This window comes from Neopelma chrysocephalum, unplaced genomic scaffold (genome assembly GCF_003984885.1).
Source record: "Neopelma chrysocephalum unplaced genomic scaffold, ASM398488v2 Primary Assembly neopelma1_71, whole genome shotgun sequence".
Taxonomy (NCBI): domain Eukaryota; kingdom Metazoa; phylum Chordata; class Aves; order Passeriformes; family Pipridae; genus Neopelma; species Neopelma chrysocephalum.
In genome coordinates this window covers 15,245,890-15,264,431 of record NW_020897731.1, presented here as the reverse complement: position 1 = coordinate 15,264,431, position 18,542 = coordinate 15,245,890, and the positions used below count along the sequence as shown (strand labels likewise).

At 42.2% G+C, this 18,542-nt stretch overlaps 1 protein-coding gene across 18 annotated transcripts in view; it reads left to right on the top strand.

The window, feature by feature from the left end:
- The window catches only part of APBB2 (amyloid beta precursor protein binding family B member 2), a 192,739-nt gene that overhangs the window by 159,477 nt on the left and 14,720 nt on the right, over positions 1–18,542 (top strand). For 8 of the 18 annotated variants that reach the window (XM_027686688.1, XM_027686689.1, XM_027686697.1 and 5 more), the window contains one exon: positions 10,855–10,860. The exons of 6 other annotated variants lie outside the window; for them this stretch is intronic. In XM_027686688.1, the coding sequence (XP_027542489.1) occupies positions 10,855–10,860 (6 nt within the window). Of the gene's footprint in view, positions 1–3,635; positions 3,996–4,075; positions 4,280–10,854; positions 10,861–18,542 lie in introns of those variants that run through there. 4 more of the 18 variants (XM_027686705.1, XM_027686704.1, XM_027686701.1 and 1 more) reach the window with 4 other exon arrangements.

The following is an 18,542-nucleotide window of genomic DNA, read 5'->3' as shown; positions in this document are numbered from 1 at the left end:
TAGTTTTTTGTTTCCTGGAAATGTCAAAAAGTTTTGCTTCAGGGATAGGATGGGTGCCTCAGAATAATGGAAGGCAGGGCTAGCTTGAGAAACATTTGTTTCTCTTCCTGTAGGGCAGATGTGGAGCTTTGAGTGCTGCAGATGTATGGGCTGGGATGCAAACCTGCTTCTGCTTTTACCTCAAGTTAGCACTTCAAGTCTGTAGTTGTGAGCCAGCAGTGTGAGTGCAGCAGCTAGGACTGACTACCCTCTGCACATGCAAAAGTACACTCTTGGCCTCTCAACGTGAATGTGTTGCTATATCATTTTCCTTTTGTTCAAACTGAAGCAAACTCAGTCTGAATCCAAGTTCTGTACCCACAAACTCATTTTCTTTTTTCCTCAAAATTATGCATATGTGAAATCCTTGGATCCAGACCTTGCACATGCTCAGGGTGAGTATGGAGATCTCAGACACTGATAGTGTTTTTATTTCTTCAGCCCAGCCACAGCTCTCCTGGTATTACCCAGGCTTGATATTTCACTCTGAGGAAAAAGACTTCTGGCCATGCAATAGGAATAACTGTTCGGTTTGGGGAGAACACAATCCCACCCCTGTGTCTAGAGTATAAGCTAATTTTATTTACTCGGATGCCCTGCTGTTCACTGGCAGTTTAACCAGAGAATTGGGCACATCATTGCTGCTGAGTGCGTGGAGATCTGCCTGGATTCTTTACAGTGTTAAATACTGATTCCCTCATTATGAGCTTGGCTGAACATCATCCCCAGTGAGGAACACAGCAGCTTGGGAACATAGAACCCAGCTATGGACCCATGAGAGGGCAGCACGTGATAGCTGGGAGGGTCTGGAGCAACACAGGTGGTATTTATACACTAGGCATGTCCCAAAACACCCCTGCTGCCTTGATTTGGCACTTTTGGCAGTGCAGAAATTGAATTTGTCAGGTCTTCATGAGCTGAGAGCTCTCCTGGGCAGTTTTCACCTTGCCAAGGCTGGCTGCTCCTGATGTTTTTGTCAGTGTAAATTTGACCCACTGCTTGCTGCAAGCTTATTTCTTTTGCAGCCTGTAGGTAAATTGCAGTACTAAGATCCTTCCTGTGTAGGGATTTGGCTGCAAGTTCACAGCATTGGCTGGCAGTGGGAAATGGGACTTGGTGTGGTGTTTGTGCTGGAAATTTTTTTCACGGTGTTTCTGGTAGCAGTTGTTGCTGGGGAGAGCCTGTCAGCCAAGCTTGGCAGCCAATGCTGAGTGCTGCGACTTCCATGGCTGGTCTCAAAGCTTACTGATGATTATTCTTTACAACACAGTTCGTGAAAGAAGATTCCTGTGTGAGTTTCATTTTCAGAATACAGATATTTGGCCAAGTAAAACGGAAGAAATCAGAAATCAGGCACCCCCACCCCCACAAATCTTATACCTTAAAATTTAAATTCATGTTTGAATTCACATTTTTGGGTGTGACTGAGGATTGGTAAAGCTAAATTTTGCCAGAAAAACAAACATGAGGCGCAATTGTAGTTACTAAGCAAATTGTGTATGCACGAATGGGAAGACATTTGGCCCAGATTGTTTTCATTTTCAGAAACTGCCTGCTGGCCAAGCCCTGGGAGATTTTTCTATTTCTGATGGCAGAGGTAAATCTGTTGCCCTTGTCATACTTAGCAATTAGAAGCAACAAACTTGGAGGAACAGAGGGTGAGGGGCAAGGGAAGCTGAAATGCTGAAACCAGGGCAAGTTATTTCTCGAAACTACGGAGCCAGCATGTTTGTATTCAGTCATATCATTATTGAAAGGCGCGCAGGCAGTAAGTATGGCATCTAACACATAACAAAACATTAAAACCAACACAAGATTAGAATTTAGTCCCAGTTTACTTACTTGATAGCCAGCTAAAAACTTGAAGACTGGGATGTAGTTTTAATTTTTCTTTTTTTACAGGTTTCCAAGGTTCTGCTGAATCTCTTTTCCTCTCTTTGTACTGAAGAGAGGATCAGGGAAGAGCAGTTCTCTCCCACAACCTTTTCCAGCATATTAAAATGGCAAAGTCTGGGTTCTCTCCTTAGAAGCCTTTTAAGTAGGAGTCTGACTTTGTTCTCACAAATGCTGATGTTTGGCCAGCTGGAAGGCTACCATATCCTGTTGTATGCTACTTGCCAAGAGTAGAAGAGGAGAACAGCAATGGTTGTTGTAATAGTTATCAGATTAATTCTGTCCCCATTTTCAAATTTAAACAAGTTACATTGAATGCATATTGGAATCTGGATTAAAAATGTAATGAATGTGTATTTTACTGCATTAACCAGTTTCAGGTGCCACTTTGTCCATAAAAATGGCCCTTTTTCTCCCCACAAGTGAATTCCAGATTTATTTCAAGACTTTTGAGAAGTTATTTGTACAGTGCAAAAATTATTACATGGGCTTGAACTCTCTAGCACTGGGCATTCAGCACATCCAAGGAAGAGTCAGAACTGTTTTATCTTAGGCAGCATTAACAGATTTGTTTATTAAATTCCTGCCTGTTACTCCCTGGAAATCAGCAGAAAGCTTTTGGGGTGGCACAGGTTGTTGCTTGAGCTTAACTGGTCCTGCCAAACCTTGTTGATGATACACAGGAAGGAAGGAATCTCACTAGACTCTGAGGGTATATTTAGGTGGTGGAAAAACATCTTGCTTCTCATGCATCTGTGTGGCTTAAAGAAGTGACTGCTGGAAAATTGTCTTTAACTGCTTTTCACCTTCTCAGCTCTGCTGGTGGAAATATCCGTGGTCACATTCCCTGCTCTACTTTCACTCATGTTGAGCTCAGACAATTTAAAGAGACTGGTTGGTGGGCATTTGCCATGTTGGCTTGTTTTCCTTGAGGACAGGTGTGATCCCACAGACAGCTCTGCTGGCACATTTGAAGGAGCAAGTCTCTTGCATGGAGAAGAGTGACCCATGTCCTCGTGACACTGCAGTTGTTCCTTGGTCACAGTTTACCTTTTCCCAGTGTTCCTTGCATCCAGGAGGAGTGATGTGCAATCCCAAAAGTAGCTGTGAAAGCTGAATGCCCCGGATGGGGTTTAAGCCCCCCCACATTTTAAGTGCAGTCCCTGCAGAAGCTGCTCTTTGTTGCTGGTTGAACACATTTGATGGGGAGTTTTGCTGGATAAAAACTGGAGCTCCAGGACCATTGTGTTTACTGTCACCTTTAGTGCAAGCAACACCCCTAAATTGGATTTACTGTTACTGCATGTGCTAGTTCTGTAAAATCAAATTATTCAATGTGTTTGTTTTTACAGCTCAAGGATAAATCTCACTTCTAGCATAAACAGATGTAATTTCATTGATGTAAATGCAGTTGTACTTTTGTCTGAATTTTTGGGTTTAGCTCTAAATCTTTGTTGCCTTTTTTTTAAAGATACTTTCTCTGTTGCATTCAGTATAGAACCACATTGTGAACGCCTTGCAGAGTTTTTGGAAAATTGGGAGTAGAAGACTCCCTGTGCACTTCAACTTTGTGCAAAAAATTGCTTCTGTCACAAAAGATTAGTCTTGGAAGTTTACAGGCTAGAAACACAATGAGTAGCAGTGAAGGTTTGTTAAAGGGGGAGGAGAGGCACCTCTTCTGCGGGTCAGAGTGTGGAGAGCGCGGGAATGTAAAAGGGTTGGGAAGGGAGGAAACGACACACGGCTGACAGAGGAGCGGTGCCTTCCAGGGAGAAGCACCCACTCACTCACAGCTGAGCCGGCAAACACAAGCATGCACAGTCCGTGAGGAGAGTGGGAGCTGACATGATGTGTTTCAACTCGATGCAAAATGAATGAGCTGCTGTTCTCGGGGGTATTCAGCCCCCGTTGTTGAAGTACAAGTACACGGCTGCATCAAGTGCACTTTGCATCATCTGATGCCTAGATACACGCTAACAGAGACGGGGACCAGTCAGAGCGTTGAGTTGGGTGTTTGTGTATGACGTGCTTGGCATTTAATTCCTGTTTGCTGCAACAAAAAGGTAAGAAACTTAAAAAGTGACGGGAAAAAAACCTCAGCCCTCCCTCCCCACTCTCCATCCCCCAGACAGCAGTCTCACATTAGGAGTAGCCTTTGTCTGGAGCTGTATTTTCAAAGCTATGGTCTATTAGTCAAAAGCTCCTGTGTGGATGCCTGCAAGGCAAATTACAGCTCCTAGTGTGACAAAGGCAAGTCAGATTTCTTTTCTCCAAGAGCTGACACTTAACAACCTTCAGGAGAGCACTGTAGCAGAAATGCTGTAACAGAGGGACCGTGTGCTGAGCGGTAAGTATTTGATGCTGTTCTCCCTCTCCTTTATCCCTTCAGATGCTGCTCATTTGAGCAGTAAACTACCTAATGGATCCTGATGATTAATAGGTCTGGGGGGCTGTGTTCTGCTCAGAATTACATGTTCCTAAACTGGCTGCAGTTACTGACTGCGTATTGACCAGCCTGATTCTGTAGAGCATGATCATAATTTGTTTTGACTGGTAATGCCGTGGATGAAAAGATGCTGTAGTTAAGAACAGAAGAAACCTCATTTGCTCAAGAGAAGAAAACTCCCTGTGTTTTCCTCCCAGCATACAGTGCCTGTATAATTATTTATGTGTAATTCCCAGCTAACTTCTGGTTAGCCAGTCTGGGCTTTCTTCTTTCAGCCCATAACTGACAGTGGAGGTTGAGTGATCTGTGTAGATCTCCAGAAGAAGTGAACATGTTTCATGACAGAAGTATTGCACTGTATGTGGACATACCTGCATGTAACAGTATATTTAGTTGAAGTAAAATGGTTAACAGCTCTTCTGACAGAAGAGGAAACTTCATGATTTAAATGTAATATATTGCCTTGAGGTCTCTGTACTTGCTTAATCCTATCTAAATTTATAAAGAATTTGCAGCAGGAGAAATTTCATTGATTTGTTAATTGATATATAGCTTTGAGTCCTTATTAAACTGGATGCAGAGGGGGAGAGAGACAAGCACATTTATCTTTTTTTTAAACTCAGCAGCTTCACTTTTCCATCAGGTTTCTTGCATGTTATGGAACCTCATTACTCTACCTGTTCTTGTGCAGTAATTTTTGCTTTCTTAAAGGACAGCATACATTGCTGAGTCTATGAGGGGAGTACGTGAACTGTTCACCTCTTAAAACTATGGCTTTAATTATGTTCTTGTAGCTGTTGCGTTGTGGTTAATGTAATTATAACAACTTGTGAGCGAGGAAAAGAATATTATTTAGCCCTGAAGCATTTCTCAGTAAAAAGTGGCCTATTTATTTTCATAAGAAGTTAAAAGAGAAAAAGGGGAAGATTAGTGCAGTTTTCTTATATAATACCAGTTAGATTTTTTTTTTTTTAAGTACAGGTTAATTTTTCCTTTTACAACAAGTATACGTGTTATAAACCCTATCTATAAAGACATTTTAAACATTGACCAGTTGCAATACATATGGAGAACAAACCATCTGAATTACTATTACGGATAATTATGGTGTGTATTGAAGGTCTGTGGTATTTCTTGTATTGTTACAGTCTGTTGGGTATCCTCTTCAGCAAGGCTTTATGGTTCATCATTTGGAGTTTCCTGTGTTTCGTGACATGAAGTAAAACTGTTACTATGGACAAAGTTCTGATCTAATTGCTATTAGACTGCTACCATTGATTCTACTGCACTGTAAAGCTTTAATTTGTGTTAGAGTGCAGTTTTCTTCAGTGTAGTTTAAGATAGGCTGAGATAACCTTATTCTCTGTGTAAAGTTAATACAGGTTAAAACCTGAAATTTTAAAGTTCTAAATCATGGAATAAGAAGTGTTTGTTTTCATTTCTTCTTATTAGAAAATAACTGGCATGTCCCTGAATTTGGTCTGGTATCTGCCAAAGAAAACAACATAACCATTTTTTTTTGGGTACTATTTTGATGTTGGTGTGACAGTAAAACATTTTCTATATGTTTTAATAATTTTCCAAATTGAAAATATGTTTATGGCTGAATTTAATAATTTTTTAATAGCTTAAACCAGAAATTCTTCTATCCAACTGATCCTTGTAAAATGGTGGTCTAGTGATTTGGGGAAAAGGTGGCCTGCTGTTTTATGAGTACAATTTAGTCTTTACAAAATGTGGATTTGTATAGCACGTCAGGCTGCCTCATATTTTCTTTTTATTTTAAAAATAGAATCTGACTAGGTTATGGTAGTCTTCATAATATATGATTAGCAACAGAAGGCCAGATCAAGCCATCAATTTTTAAGCAGAAATCTTTCCTACCAGTGGAGAATTGCTTAAAAATTGATGGCACAAGCTGGCCCACTGAGAAGTGGGGATCCTGCAGAAAGTGTTATTTGTACTTCTACTCAGTCGCCATCCTGGTGGTGGCAGGGACCCAGAAACACAAGGCCAGTTTGCTGGAATAGTCTGCTACTTGAATACTTGTTAGGAGACAAAAGGCTTAAGGACTATTTAAAAAAAAATAATAAAAAAAAGGTTAAAAAGCTACCAAACCCTTAGAAAAATTATAACCCCCAGCTATTTTAGTTTCATTGAAAGAAACTGTACTTCTCTAATGGCATACAAAAGTGAAGGACATAATCATTCTTTAAGCAGCAGGGAGACTTCCAAATGCACAGAAATGAAGGCTGTTTCCTTTATTTGTTCATGTTAGGTTGTTGAAGTGTAACTACATTTTACATAAACATTTAGCTGCATTAGGTGCTACTAGACTTTGTAATGACAAATTAGAGAACCAGCGTAGGGCCTCTTCTGTGCCTCAGAGGATGTGCTTGGGCAAATACTTATAACGGTAAACAAAGATGAAAGGCTCGTGCCATGCATTGTTATTTTTAATGAAGAAAAATGTGTTTTACTCCACTGGAACCCTACAGTAATTGAAAGCAAAGACATTTCAGCTGTTTGTTATCCCTTAAGAAGAGAGATGGTCAGGGCCACTGCTGGTGGGTGTAGTCCCATGTGAAAATGTTGAAGGACCACGAAAGTTGGAAAGAAGATCTCTGTACCTGCTTATAGTGTAGTTATCACGTGGCAGCCTTATTTTTTCTGATCTACTCAAAAAAGACAACTGGGGAAGTTGCAGTCAGCCAAACTCCAGGGGAAGCTACAGGAATGAAGAGGTGTGAAGTGTTAATAGTGTCTTCACACAGTTATCTGAATGTGTCAGTCACCAAAATGGTGGGCTGTAGACTTGACAGGTACGGGGGAGTAAACTCTTAGCACTCTCCCAGGCTCATGTTCTGTGCAGTGCCTCGCTACAACATTAGCTGAGCATGGGAGCTTGACACTTAAATACCTTGTTGGAGATGCCAACAAGAACAAAACCTGTTGGGTTTCTTGGTGTGATTTGCTCTGCATCACATTGTAATCATACGTTGGCTCTTGTTGAATTAGAAGACACAACAGTAGCAACTGTGGAGTATTTGGAGTTCAGAATAACTCCAGCTGTCCCAGTCACAGGGATGGATAGGTATGAGGGGCACCTGAGCTGCTGGGACTCTTGGGCATGTTATTTCACCCCTCCCAGCTTCCCTCTGTCCAACTCTAAAAGTGCTAATTGGGAAACAGCCTGGAATAAATGTGCCTGGCAGAAGTGATGGGGAGGAGGAAACTTACTGCCTTCCCTGGGAGGCAGTGTCCTCTTGGGGCTCTCTCTAGGAGGGGTACTCCTTTCTCACACCTCTGCAGGCTGGAAGGTCATGAGCTGTTTTCCTCAGAGGTCTTGGCCTTTTCCCCTCAGAAATGAATCTCAAATTCAGTGTAGCAGCCATGATACAATTTTCTGGGGATTGTCAGGCTCTGGGTTGACCCCTTTTAACTCAGTCAGCTTGGAAAGGGATATGTAGGGCACCACAGCGAAGCACATGCACAGCTGCTCTTGCAGCATTTCTGGCGCTTAGAGCCACCAGCAAAATCTGCCACTTGAACTGAAACTTTCCATATCTGCTTTTTAGCCTTGGGGCAATTTTTTTAATCTATTTATTTATGTTTAAAGGTGAATCATTCAACCATGTTTGAGCTACCAGAATGTAAAGAGAATACAGGCAAATAGTCTTCTCTATGAAAATGATTAATAAATTGCAAGACATTCTATGAGGAGATGTTGAGTTGACTGGAAAGCTGTAATTAACTGGTTAGAAGCGGGATGCAGCCTCCCTTGATTCGCACGCATCCTACAGTGCGAGAGTCCTTCAGACAGAGCCCCACTCATTCCTCACTGCCTGAGGAAGTTCAGCAGCCCAACTGCTTGTGTTTTTAGTCACCTTCCTGAATTCCCTCCAGTGGTCTTTTCTTCTTCTGCAGAGGTTATTGTTCTGTACAGTTGTGTCTTGCATAATGATTGAGGAAGTAACAGATCTCACTTTCAGAGTTTGATCCAGCAGGTCATGTTTTGTGTCTCCAGGACATTTCTTTTCCTCTCCTCCCCCCAGTATATTGTGTCTAAATTACAGGACGTTTTTTCCAATATAATGGTTTTTCTGAGAGATAGAAATCTCCATTTGTCCACTTCTTATAAAGCCAGTGATTAATGGACAGAGAAAGTTGTATATATTTTGCTTCTCATACTACTTAGAAACATTGACTGTATTTTCTCAGAAAGTGGAGTGATACTACTTTTTCAGTTCTGATTGGCACTGAAATGTAGCATCAAGGGCATTTAGGCTTGAAAGACCTATAATATTTGCAGTGCTGAGATCCAATTTTAACCCCTTACTTTATAAAATATTAGCAGTAGTTGAAGTCCTTGCTGACTCTGCAAATCCCAGTGGAAAGCCCATGTAGCTGAAGTGAAGGAATGAGTGGGGTTTTGGTTGGGGAGATCCACACAGGTCACCACTGGATATTGAAGAGGGGAAACTCCCAGTTCACTGCATGGAAGAAGTAGAGCAGAGCACCCTGTGTTTCTTCTTTGCGATGAGGCTGTCTCACACTTCCATTGTAAAATTTCTGGGAATGTCCATTATATTTATAATTATGGATCATCTTTCCAGCTTGACTGCTTTCATAGAACAGCCCAGGTTGGAATAAATATCAAAAGGCCATCTGATCCAACCTTTCATGGGAAAGGGAGCCTAGATGAGATAGTCTAGCACCCTGTCCAGTGACATCTTGAAAACATCCTGTGGTGGGAGCTCTACTGTATCCCTGGAGAGGTTGCTGCAGTGAATTATTTTACTTCACAAGGAGCCACATGGAGATTGTTACAAGGGACAGTGGATACAAGTTGCATCAGGCATTGGAACGGCCTACCCAGAGAGGTGGTGGATTCACCATCCCTGGAGGTTTTTAAAAAGAGATTGGACGTGGCCCTTAGTGCCATGATATAGTAATTGGAGTTGGATCAGGGGTTGGACTTGATGATCTTGGAGGTCTCTTCCAACCCTACCTATTCTATGATTCTATGATTCTAAGTTTCATCTCAACATGAGAAAGAAATTAAATCTCTAGTTATGTGCATTAGCTAACCATATGCTTGTTTAGTTAAAACCTGGCTTAGAAAGCCTGTGTTTATTCCAGTTCTATTCACGAAGGCATTTCTAAGCAATAGATCATTCCCTGTAAGCTTTGCAAGCTTGCTGATGCGAAATATCTCGTGGGAATTGGATCCCTTCCCTTCAGTGTGCTCTGTCTTTAATTCTACCCTTATTACTTGAGATGGCATGATTTTTCCACTCCACTACTTTTTTTCTCAGAGTTAGTTACAACTTGGGATGATGTGGGGTCCCACATTTTTGTGCACATGAACCTTGCTCAGATCCTCACTGGAGGTAAGCCCTTCTTAAAAAAGGAAGGTTGTGAGATGCCTGCAGCAGGCAGGAGTGGGAGTGCAGCATTAAACATCTCTCTTCTCAAGAAAGGTTATTATCCCTGTAGAGACACTATGCATTGCGTGGAGTGGTGTCCAGTATTTAAGGAGAGGTGGGCAGAAGCAGGCAGCAACCCACATCCCTCCCCAGCACAGAGAACCCTTTGTGATAACATCACAGGAAACAGTGTGCTGTCTTCACAGGACAGCTCCAGGAGTGCCCGTGTCCCTGCAAGCTCATCCTGCTGGTGTTCCCTGGTGGCTGGCATGACCTAGAAAGCAGCCAGCTGCAGTGAGTGCCGGGGCTCAGGGCAGGAGCTGGGCAGGCAGAGCAGATCTGCGGGAAGGCGAAAAAGGGCAGCCACCAGCCAAGGAAGCTTGTGCCTCTCCTGCCCACCTTCGCCTGCAGGAAAGGGGTGTTGGTTAAGTCGTACCAAGAGTTAGTGGTTGCTGAAGTGTTTCAGAAATGAAAGTGTGTGGTGATTTTATACCTCCTGGCTTCAGCTCAGCACTCCTGAGGTTGTTTCCCCGGCTGTCACTTCTTTTGGAAAAGGCATTAAAAAAACTGAGGACAATCTTTCTACTCTTTCAGTTCAAACAATGTAAGGTTTTCACACTCTGAAGAATTATTCTTGTTTCTTTAGTCAGTGTCTGCTGTAAATAGTGTTATTTTGGAAGAAGGAAGGTTCATGCACTATGTCTATTTATGCTTTCTGCATACTACTTCCCGGACTTATGTGTGGTATTTTAAGCTTTATTACGTCCCACTGTTGGTATGTCTGTGCTGCCTCGCTGAATTCAGCTGATGCCTGCTGGCTTCATTCCATGTTTCCAAAAATACAAACTTCAGAACAACAAGATTCAACAAAAGAAGTGTCGAAAGGAAGTAGTGGCAGTATGCTTAGATACGCTATGCTACAAACAACAGTGAACACTAAATGTACAGCACTTTTCAGCTACCCTGCCTCATCATATGTTGGAGTTCTGTCTGCTTGAGTGCTTTCTAACTTGTTCTTTCTGTTTCTTCATGCTTCCCTGGATTCAGAGAGAGGTAAATTATTTTCATTTTTCCATTTTCGTGTTTATCCTTCCAGCATGCATCAAACAATGTTGTATTGGTTTGCTTGTATCAGTGAACAGAAGTTCACTGAGTAAATTCCTATCTCTGTGTCGCCTTTTCACCTTACTATTAACAGAATTGTCAAGTTGGTTGTTTTGTTTTTTCCAGGTCCCAAACCCTCTAATACTAGGACAGTTTAAAATCATGTGATGCAGGAGTTCTAATATTTGCTTCTAGTGTTTGAGATTAAAATTTAGATTATATTGCTCTCCTGAATCTGAAATGCAAGACAGTAGTATTAAAGTCCCACCTTTTATTTAAATTTGAAAAAACATGATACTAAAGCAGGGGATTTAAGAGCTAAGTTTAGCAAGCATTGGAAACATCAATATTTATTTCCTATTTTTAGTATTTGTTTTGGGTCCATCTGGGTTGCTCGCTTGCCTTTCAAGTTTGAAGAAAAGTTTGTTTGATTTGTTTGGATGTACAAAGGGATCGTTTGGAATTCTCTACAATGCTTCCCGTTTCATGGGAGAGCAGACAGTAAGGAATTGTAGTCAGGTGCTTTGCAGCACAAGGGCTGCAGCCACTCCAAAGGCTCTTAGCAAGAGAATTGCATCTCTTAAATGAGATTTGGGGTTTGTTTGCTCTTCTAAATTGCAAAAACTTCAAAGTGGGGCTGGGTGGAAGGAATATGGTTTAGAGATGTGGACCATTCCTCATGTTTGCTTTGTGGAATATAATGAGAACAGTTTCCAGGCTTGACTGTTTTTTAATCAATTCTTTAGGGAGTGTTGGCCTGGGGAAATGTTTGAACTTTCTTGATTATGGCTTTGCAATCTAATGTAGGTTTCATGAATGTAGGAAGAGATGATCGTCCCAACCTAACATTGGCAAAAGTGTGCTGCAAGCAGATTCGTGGGTAGTGTCTGTGCACAACTGCTGTGTTCTCTGTCTGAATAATAAAGAGGAAGCATTGCTTATAAAACAAATCACACTGGAGAGATTAACTATTCTGGTGTAGTCTGCTGTCTTATTCAGTTAAATCTTTAATAGTGCTTCGAACATTTCGACTTGGTGTATTTCTTTATTAAATCTTTAGATATTCCTTATAAACAAAAGTCCACGTCTTCCAATTAGATCTGGAAGACAGAAGCATTGTCAAAAATATTCAGAGGTTCATAGGCATAATAGCACATTCATTTACTTAAAGGTGTTATGACCCGCCCCAGGAAAAGGGGGGGGGGGTAACTCAGGTTTTTATCAATAATTCCCTTGGGGTGGATTAGAGTGAAATGACACTAAATAATTGTTGTCTGAAAACATATATTGGTAAGGTTTATTTCAACAATTTTGTATCAACAGGCATGCTAGCATTTTGGGTGTTGTCATCTATATCATTTATAGCAATATGGCATAGGGATAACTTCGGGGTGGGAAAATGCATAAGGGAGAGAAAGGAAAGACAGGATAAGGGTAAGGGAGAGTAAGGGAAAGAAAATATGAGAGTGGAAAGATGCATATAGTCACCACCCACGGGGTCCAGCGATGACACTTGGTAGTTGCCGCTTCCACGTCTGTCAGTTGAAGTGGTGGCCTTGATCTGCTGGGGGTGAAGGAGGGAAGCCCTCACACTTGAAGAAGTTATCAGTTATTATATCCATGGTTAGTGTCACAGGCCATGTCTCGAGCCTCTAACCTCTCCCTGGACCTGCACAGAGTTTTTTGAGTCTGGCCTGGTTCCCGCCTTCCAAGATTGGCAGAGGGGGAAGGATGGGCCCAGTTGCCCATCAGAGGTATAAGGCAAAAGTCAAAAGCCTGCAAGCTTGGCTCTTCACTGGAGGGAGGGGCAGGCTCAATTGTCCATCCAAGGTATAATGTAAAAGTCAAAAGCCTGCAAACTCCTGGAATGCATAAATCATTAACTATTTCAGTCTCTGACCAAAGGAAATTCAGGATTCATCAGAAATGCTAGAATGGACATCCTGAGGAGTTAAACCACCACTTTACAATGCTGCACAGGAGAAGCAGCAACTCTAATGGCCTTGACAAACTTCCTCATTTGTGTGCGTTTTCCTTGAAAACTGCTGCACAGGGTAAGAAGGCAGGCCCCTGCCTGTGCACATTTCAAAAATGTTGTTAAGCAATTAAGGGAAAAAAAACCTACCATGAAAACTTGGTGTTGATCAAGTCAGTGGTCAGTGAATTTCATATGTTCTGTCACAGAAGTTCTGTCTTTTGTTAAATCCGTTTATAAAACAAGCAGAGGTCTAAGCTACTGGTTGCCTTCTCAGCTTGCCTTGTCTGTCTAGCAGTTGGTGAGCAGCAGTAAGCCCCACCTGATCCCCAAGCACCAGCAGGATGTATAGCTGGGCCCCCTTGGGCTGCTGGTCCTACAGGAAAGCAGTTTCCAGGGCACCACTTCAGTGGTGACCACAGCCCATATGATAAACTGTCCTCCTTGCCACAATGGATGTACTTTGGCCATGTGATCATGAGGTGAGGTTGGGAATAAGGACCAGCATGGAACATACATCTCAGTGGTACAATCTGTACTCTTGTCAATGTGCTAGCAGAGCTCATGGATCTGGACAACTCAGATACAGAATTGCACTTTGACATGATTCTTGTCGATGCAAATCTGTGTCTCTTTGCAGGAATGGGATATAGACCTTGGTAGTAGAAAGGGAAATGCTTTGTAATCTCTCAGAGCCACCTTTCTGGCTTGCAAGGCAGTGGTGGCAAGGCTGACAGGATTCCTGCCCCCCCTGCACAGGAGGAGGTAGTGAGCAGTGCTGAGACCTGGCGACCGCGTCTGAGGGACCGGCTCCCGCAGCTGCATGAGGATCAGACCACAGGAAGGAAATTGGAGTGAAAGTCATGCAAATGCTTTCAGGCTTGGAAGTGCTGGGCTCTGAAGGGCTGAGCTGGGTGTCAGACGTATCAGCTCTGAGAGGGTTTTAACAAATTTTGGAAGCGTGCAGAACTGTGGCAATGATAAGACATCAAAGAAAAACCAGCAGCTGTGAGTTTTAAGGCTGCCAGATTAAAGCCTCTGAGTATCACACAAAGTAGCCATAGCTCCTCCTTGAGAGTTAGCAAGTGACATTATCAAGGAATGAAGCAAACAGCCTTTCAGCAGGGGATAATTTGCCCTACAAACTGTATTCTTGAATTAGAAAAACAAACTACACTCTGTCAATGCCAGACCATTTGAGGAGAATTTAATAAATGCAGAACTGATGTTTTGCTGCAAGGAAATCCATTTTCCAATTGTGTAAGAACTGAAATAAGAAAAGTATCCAAAAAAATCTCTGCTTGGGGAGGGCATTTTAACAAGCTGGATTAAAAATTAATGTCCAGGGTAATGTAGTGGTGGCCCAGTGTGCCATTCTGGGTTGTAGCTGGGGAGCAGCCAAAGAGGTATAGGAGCTCTGTGAGATGGAGCCTTTGGAGTGAAGGAAAATTGCAGGGCTTTCATATGTGTCTAGGATTGCCAGTAACTGTCAGAAACATAGGGAAACTTCCTTCTCCCCCACATCTCTTCCAGCTCTCATCACTGAGAAGAGTACCTGTGGTTAAATGCACCATGACTGTCTACGAGAAATGGGAAGGAGACTCTTGGGAGCAGTTATTTTTCTTCCTCCTCATTCTGAACTTGATTCCAAAGTGGTTGATGTATAGTCACGTGGAAAAGGGGCTGTGGGTTTCCTTTGGAAGATGTGGAAGGGCAGAAGTGGGTTCACTCAGTATCTGTCTGTATCTGCTGGGTGAAATGGAAGTTCAGAAGTCCTCAGTAAATCTTGTACAAACAGATTTTGCAGCTTTTGTGAATGCTGCTTGTTTTGTCTAGTTATGGTTTCTCGCCTTTGGGTTTTTCTCCCTAACTTCGCAAGTTCCTTGATGTGACCCTAATAAAAAGACAAGTGCACTGAACAGAGTCACAGATTTCATCTCAGCTATAAATCATTCTCCTTTCTCCTGTGTGAAAGAGCAGTCTGGATAACAAATCTGAAATGTTAATCTGGGGAATCTGTAATTTCTGTCATACATGTTACTGCAAAGTTTCTTGCACCTTGTCTTCTCTGCCATTTGTGATACTAGAATATTTGTGTGTCATGGAAAAACACTATCCAAGCATGGTGTTGATGGCATTATCTTTATCTACTTTTCTTATGAGTCTCCTCTCACTTCTCTTGCTTTTTCTCCTTCTCTGCTGATTTACTCTGCTTCCATGGGTGCTCATGTCTTGACAGTGAATGGCAGCCTCCTGCCAGGTGTCTCGGACCCGCTCTGCTGTAGCGGTGGCTGCTCCCCCTTTTTTCTTCCTGCTTTCACAAGTCTCTGGTCAGCTGTTTGCAGGAAAGCTAAGTGAAGCCTGAAGGTTATGGACTCAGGAAATGGTTTCCCCACAGCATGGTGGTGTGTGCTCTGTGACCCTGCAATCACAGGAGTCTGTACACCAGTGCAGAGAAATCTGTCATCTTCTGTAGGCTACTCTGGATGAATTTTAAGCCAAACTCAGAGAATATAATTTTCTGGTTAAAGGATTCTTGTTACAATTTGTAATACATAAATCTGTAAAGCAATTTACATTTTCCTGCATGTGTATCATTGTAATATAGTTGTTTTAAATAGCAGCAATTTATTTTGATTGATAAGAGTAAAAAATTTATTTCAGACTTCAAGACTAAGATGTCAGGGTTTTTTAACCAAAAACAAACAAACGAAAGGATTAATGCAATTCTATATTCTTCTGCAGTCCTTTGAAGAAATAAGTTTATAGTGGGAAGGTAATGGAGGATGTGCTGCTCTTTCGGGTTGTACTTAATTGGGATGCCTCCTAGGACTTTAGCCTAATAGTGGCACATGGTTATAACTGCTACTCAAACAGGACAGCATTAGCATAAATTGCTTTTAATGTGATTATATTCATCCAAGGTTGAGCAGCTAAATGATGCTTAGCCAGGTGTTAAATAGGTATGGCTATCTAAGGTTTAGTCAATTACTGTAGACATTTGCCAATTAAGGAGAGTAAAAGAGCAAATAAAAATTAAATTCCCTTCTACTTAACACCTTACATTGTGTTTGCAACTCTCAAAATTGGTTTTTAAAATGTCTTTCTCTAGTCCTGTACTCTTTCAAAGTAAAGAAATTTCTACCGAACTTTTAACTGCTCAGCAGAACCAGTCTTACCTACTCTTGCAGCAAAATAATCCTTATCTATTTTTCTGGGTTTCTAGCTTTTTTCCAGAATACTGATTTATATCCAGTTCCTATAACTGGAAAGATATTAGTGGATTGAGTAGTACATGTGCAACTGATTAAAAAATTAAAAATTACCTACAGTGCAGTACTCCTTCTCTATAATCCTGTATCAACAGAAGTGGTGCCCTTGTGCTATTAAGTTTTCAAGAGTACATAGCTTTTTTCTGCAACATTATTCTCCCACTAAACACCTTGCTGCTCTCCCCACTGACGTGGAATGAAACTTTATCAGGAGCTGTCATTCAGATCCTACAGATTTCATGTGAACACAGACCCTATGGAGACAGAGAAGACTCCAGCTGGATGAGATGTGATCTGTTAATCCTGTGCTAGCTCTCTATTCAGCCATGGGCTTTGTAATGGCTTTTTGATTTCTTTTTTTCACTTGTTTTCCCAGCAGGATATAAAGACAGGGAAGTGGTAAGAGGAGGCATTTGCCCTTTTCCATAAATTTCTATTGCAAACACGTTACTTGGCACTGCTTCATTATCAAAGGGGCCTGTTGCACATAAATCTCACTTAAATGTTAATCAGCTTCCAGTGAGCTGTAGTCAAATGAAGGTTTATAGATAAACCAACCCAGAAGGGATCTGAAGTGGAAGAAAAATCAGAGAGAGGTCTTCTGGCTTTTTTATGATTCAAGGCTTTGGACAAACAAGAAGCTGTTCCATTGTGGTCCTAAGTTTGTTACTGTTGCTGCAGAAAGCAGATACGCTGAAATCTCCAAAGCCATACCTTTTTTCTCCATGAGGGAGCGCGGAGCTCGTTTTTCCAGATGCCGAGAAATGCCTGAAGCAACGCTGCAGGGCTAGCACTGGCAGTGGAGGAGCCAACTGGCACAGCCTGTACCTCCATCTCCAGGTCTTGGGTGCTGGGGTGCTATGTAGGGCCTGTGCGAGTGCACAGGCATCTAGGTGACTTCCATGAATTAATGAAATCAGTAGTACTGTTTGTGCACTGTTAGAAGGGGGAAGGACTGCTTCTGGGCTAATTTTGATTGATGATTTGAAAACAGATGGTGCTAGCAGGGTTGTACATGATGCAGCACCACAGGTTTTGAAGAACTCACATTTCATACAGATGCAGGCCCTGATCATCTAAAGGTTTATGTATAGTCATAATCCATGAATGTAATTAGCTGATTTACTTTGTTCAAGGTGTTCAGGTACTTAAAATGAAACACTGGTGTGTGAGTCTGAAACAGCACCACAAGGGTTTTATTAGCTCTCAGTACTTGAAACTGACGTATTGGCTGGCATTTCATTTTCTTCTGTAATTGTGCTATACAGCCTTTTTTATGATTGCATACCTTTACAAGCAGAAATATTTACAGAAGGTGCAGGACGAAGTGCCAGAGAGTCTCTACAGCAGCATTATGTGCAGCACTGCAGTATTGAGGCTTGTGGAGCCAAGGCGTGGGCCAGGTGTCCTGGCAGCTCCTCCCCAGCACCCAGCAACAACCCTGTGGGTGGGAAGTGCATTTCTGACACTTCTACAAGGTGACTTAATGTGAGTGGAATTTCACAGGACAAAGATGAGACATTTCTCACAGCCTCATGGGCTTTCCAGGCCACACCCTGGAGACTTTGTTGCAAACAGTGCAGTGATAGATAGATAGATAGATAGACAGACAGACAGACAGACAGACAGATGGGGGGTTAATTTAGAACAATTTAGTTGCAATTGAAAGGAGGTATGTAGCCATTTTGGTTATTACCTATAGAAATGTAACAGTATAAGGGGATGAAAATATCACTTAAGAAAATACATAAGGAAAAGAAATACTTGATAGTTGCAATTTTGATGTCCGTTGGTGAAAGCGATGGTCACAGTCTTGATTCATCAGGGATGGGGGAAGCTCACAAACATAAAGTTCAATGGGTTAATATGCGTTCAGGTTCAGGTGGGAACTCCCAGGTACCTCCCCTGGGGCAAGAGGGGTAGTTTTACACTGTTTGATGTAACACTGGATCATGTCCAGTCCTCTGGTGGAAGGCCCCAGAAATTAGTCTGGGGGCACTTTTGAGGGTTTTTGATTTGTGACACCTTCTAAGACATGACTGATGTTTCTCACACCAGAGCCCGTTTTGCCCCATCAGAAGGGATGAATACCTCCAGGCCTACATGTGAATGTCCGATACCTCCTCGGGAGCAGGGCAGAGGGGTTTATGCCTGAGCCAGTTGCGTAAGGGAGGACATTGACATGGCAGGACTAAAGTGGGACACCTGCAGTGTCCCGCTACAGATACCACATCCATAACACTCATCAGACTCCTCTGTGCCCTTGCCACAGGTCTTACCTGTGGTCAGAATGGTCACTGAGCTGGGCTCTGCGTGTGGCTCATTCATTTGGCTGTCATTAGCCTTCCAGGAGAAAAGAAATGTTCTTACCCAAAAGCATGCAA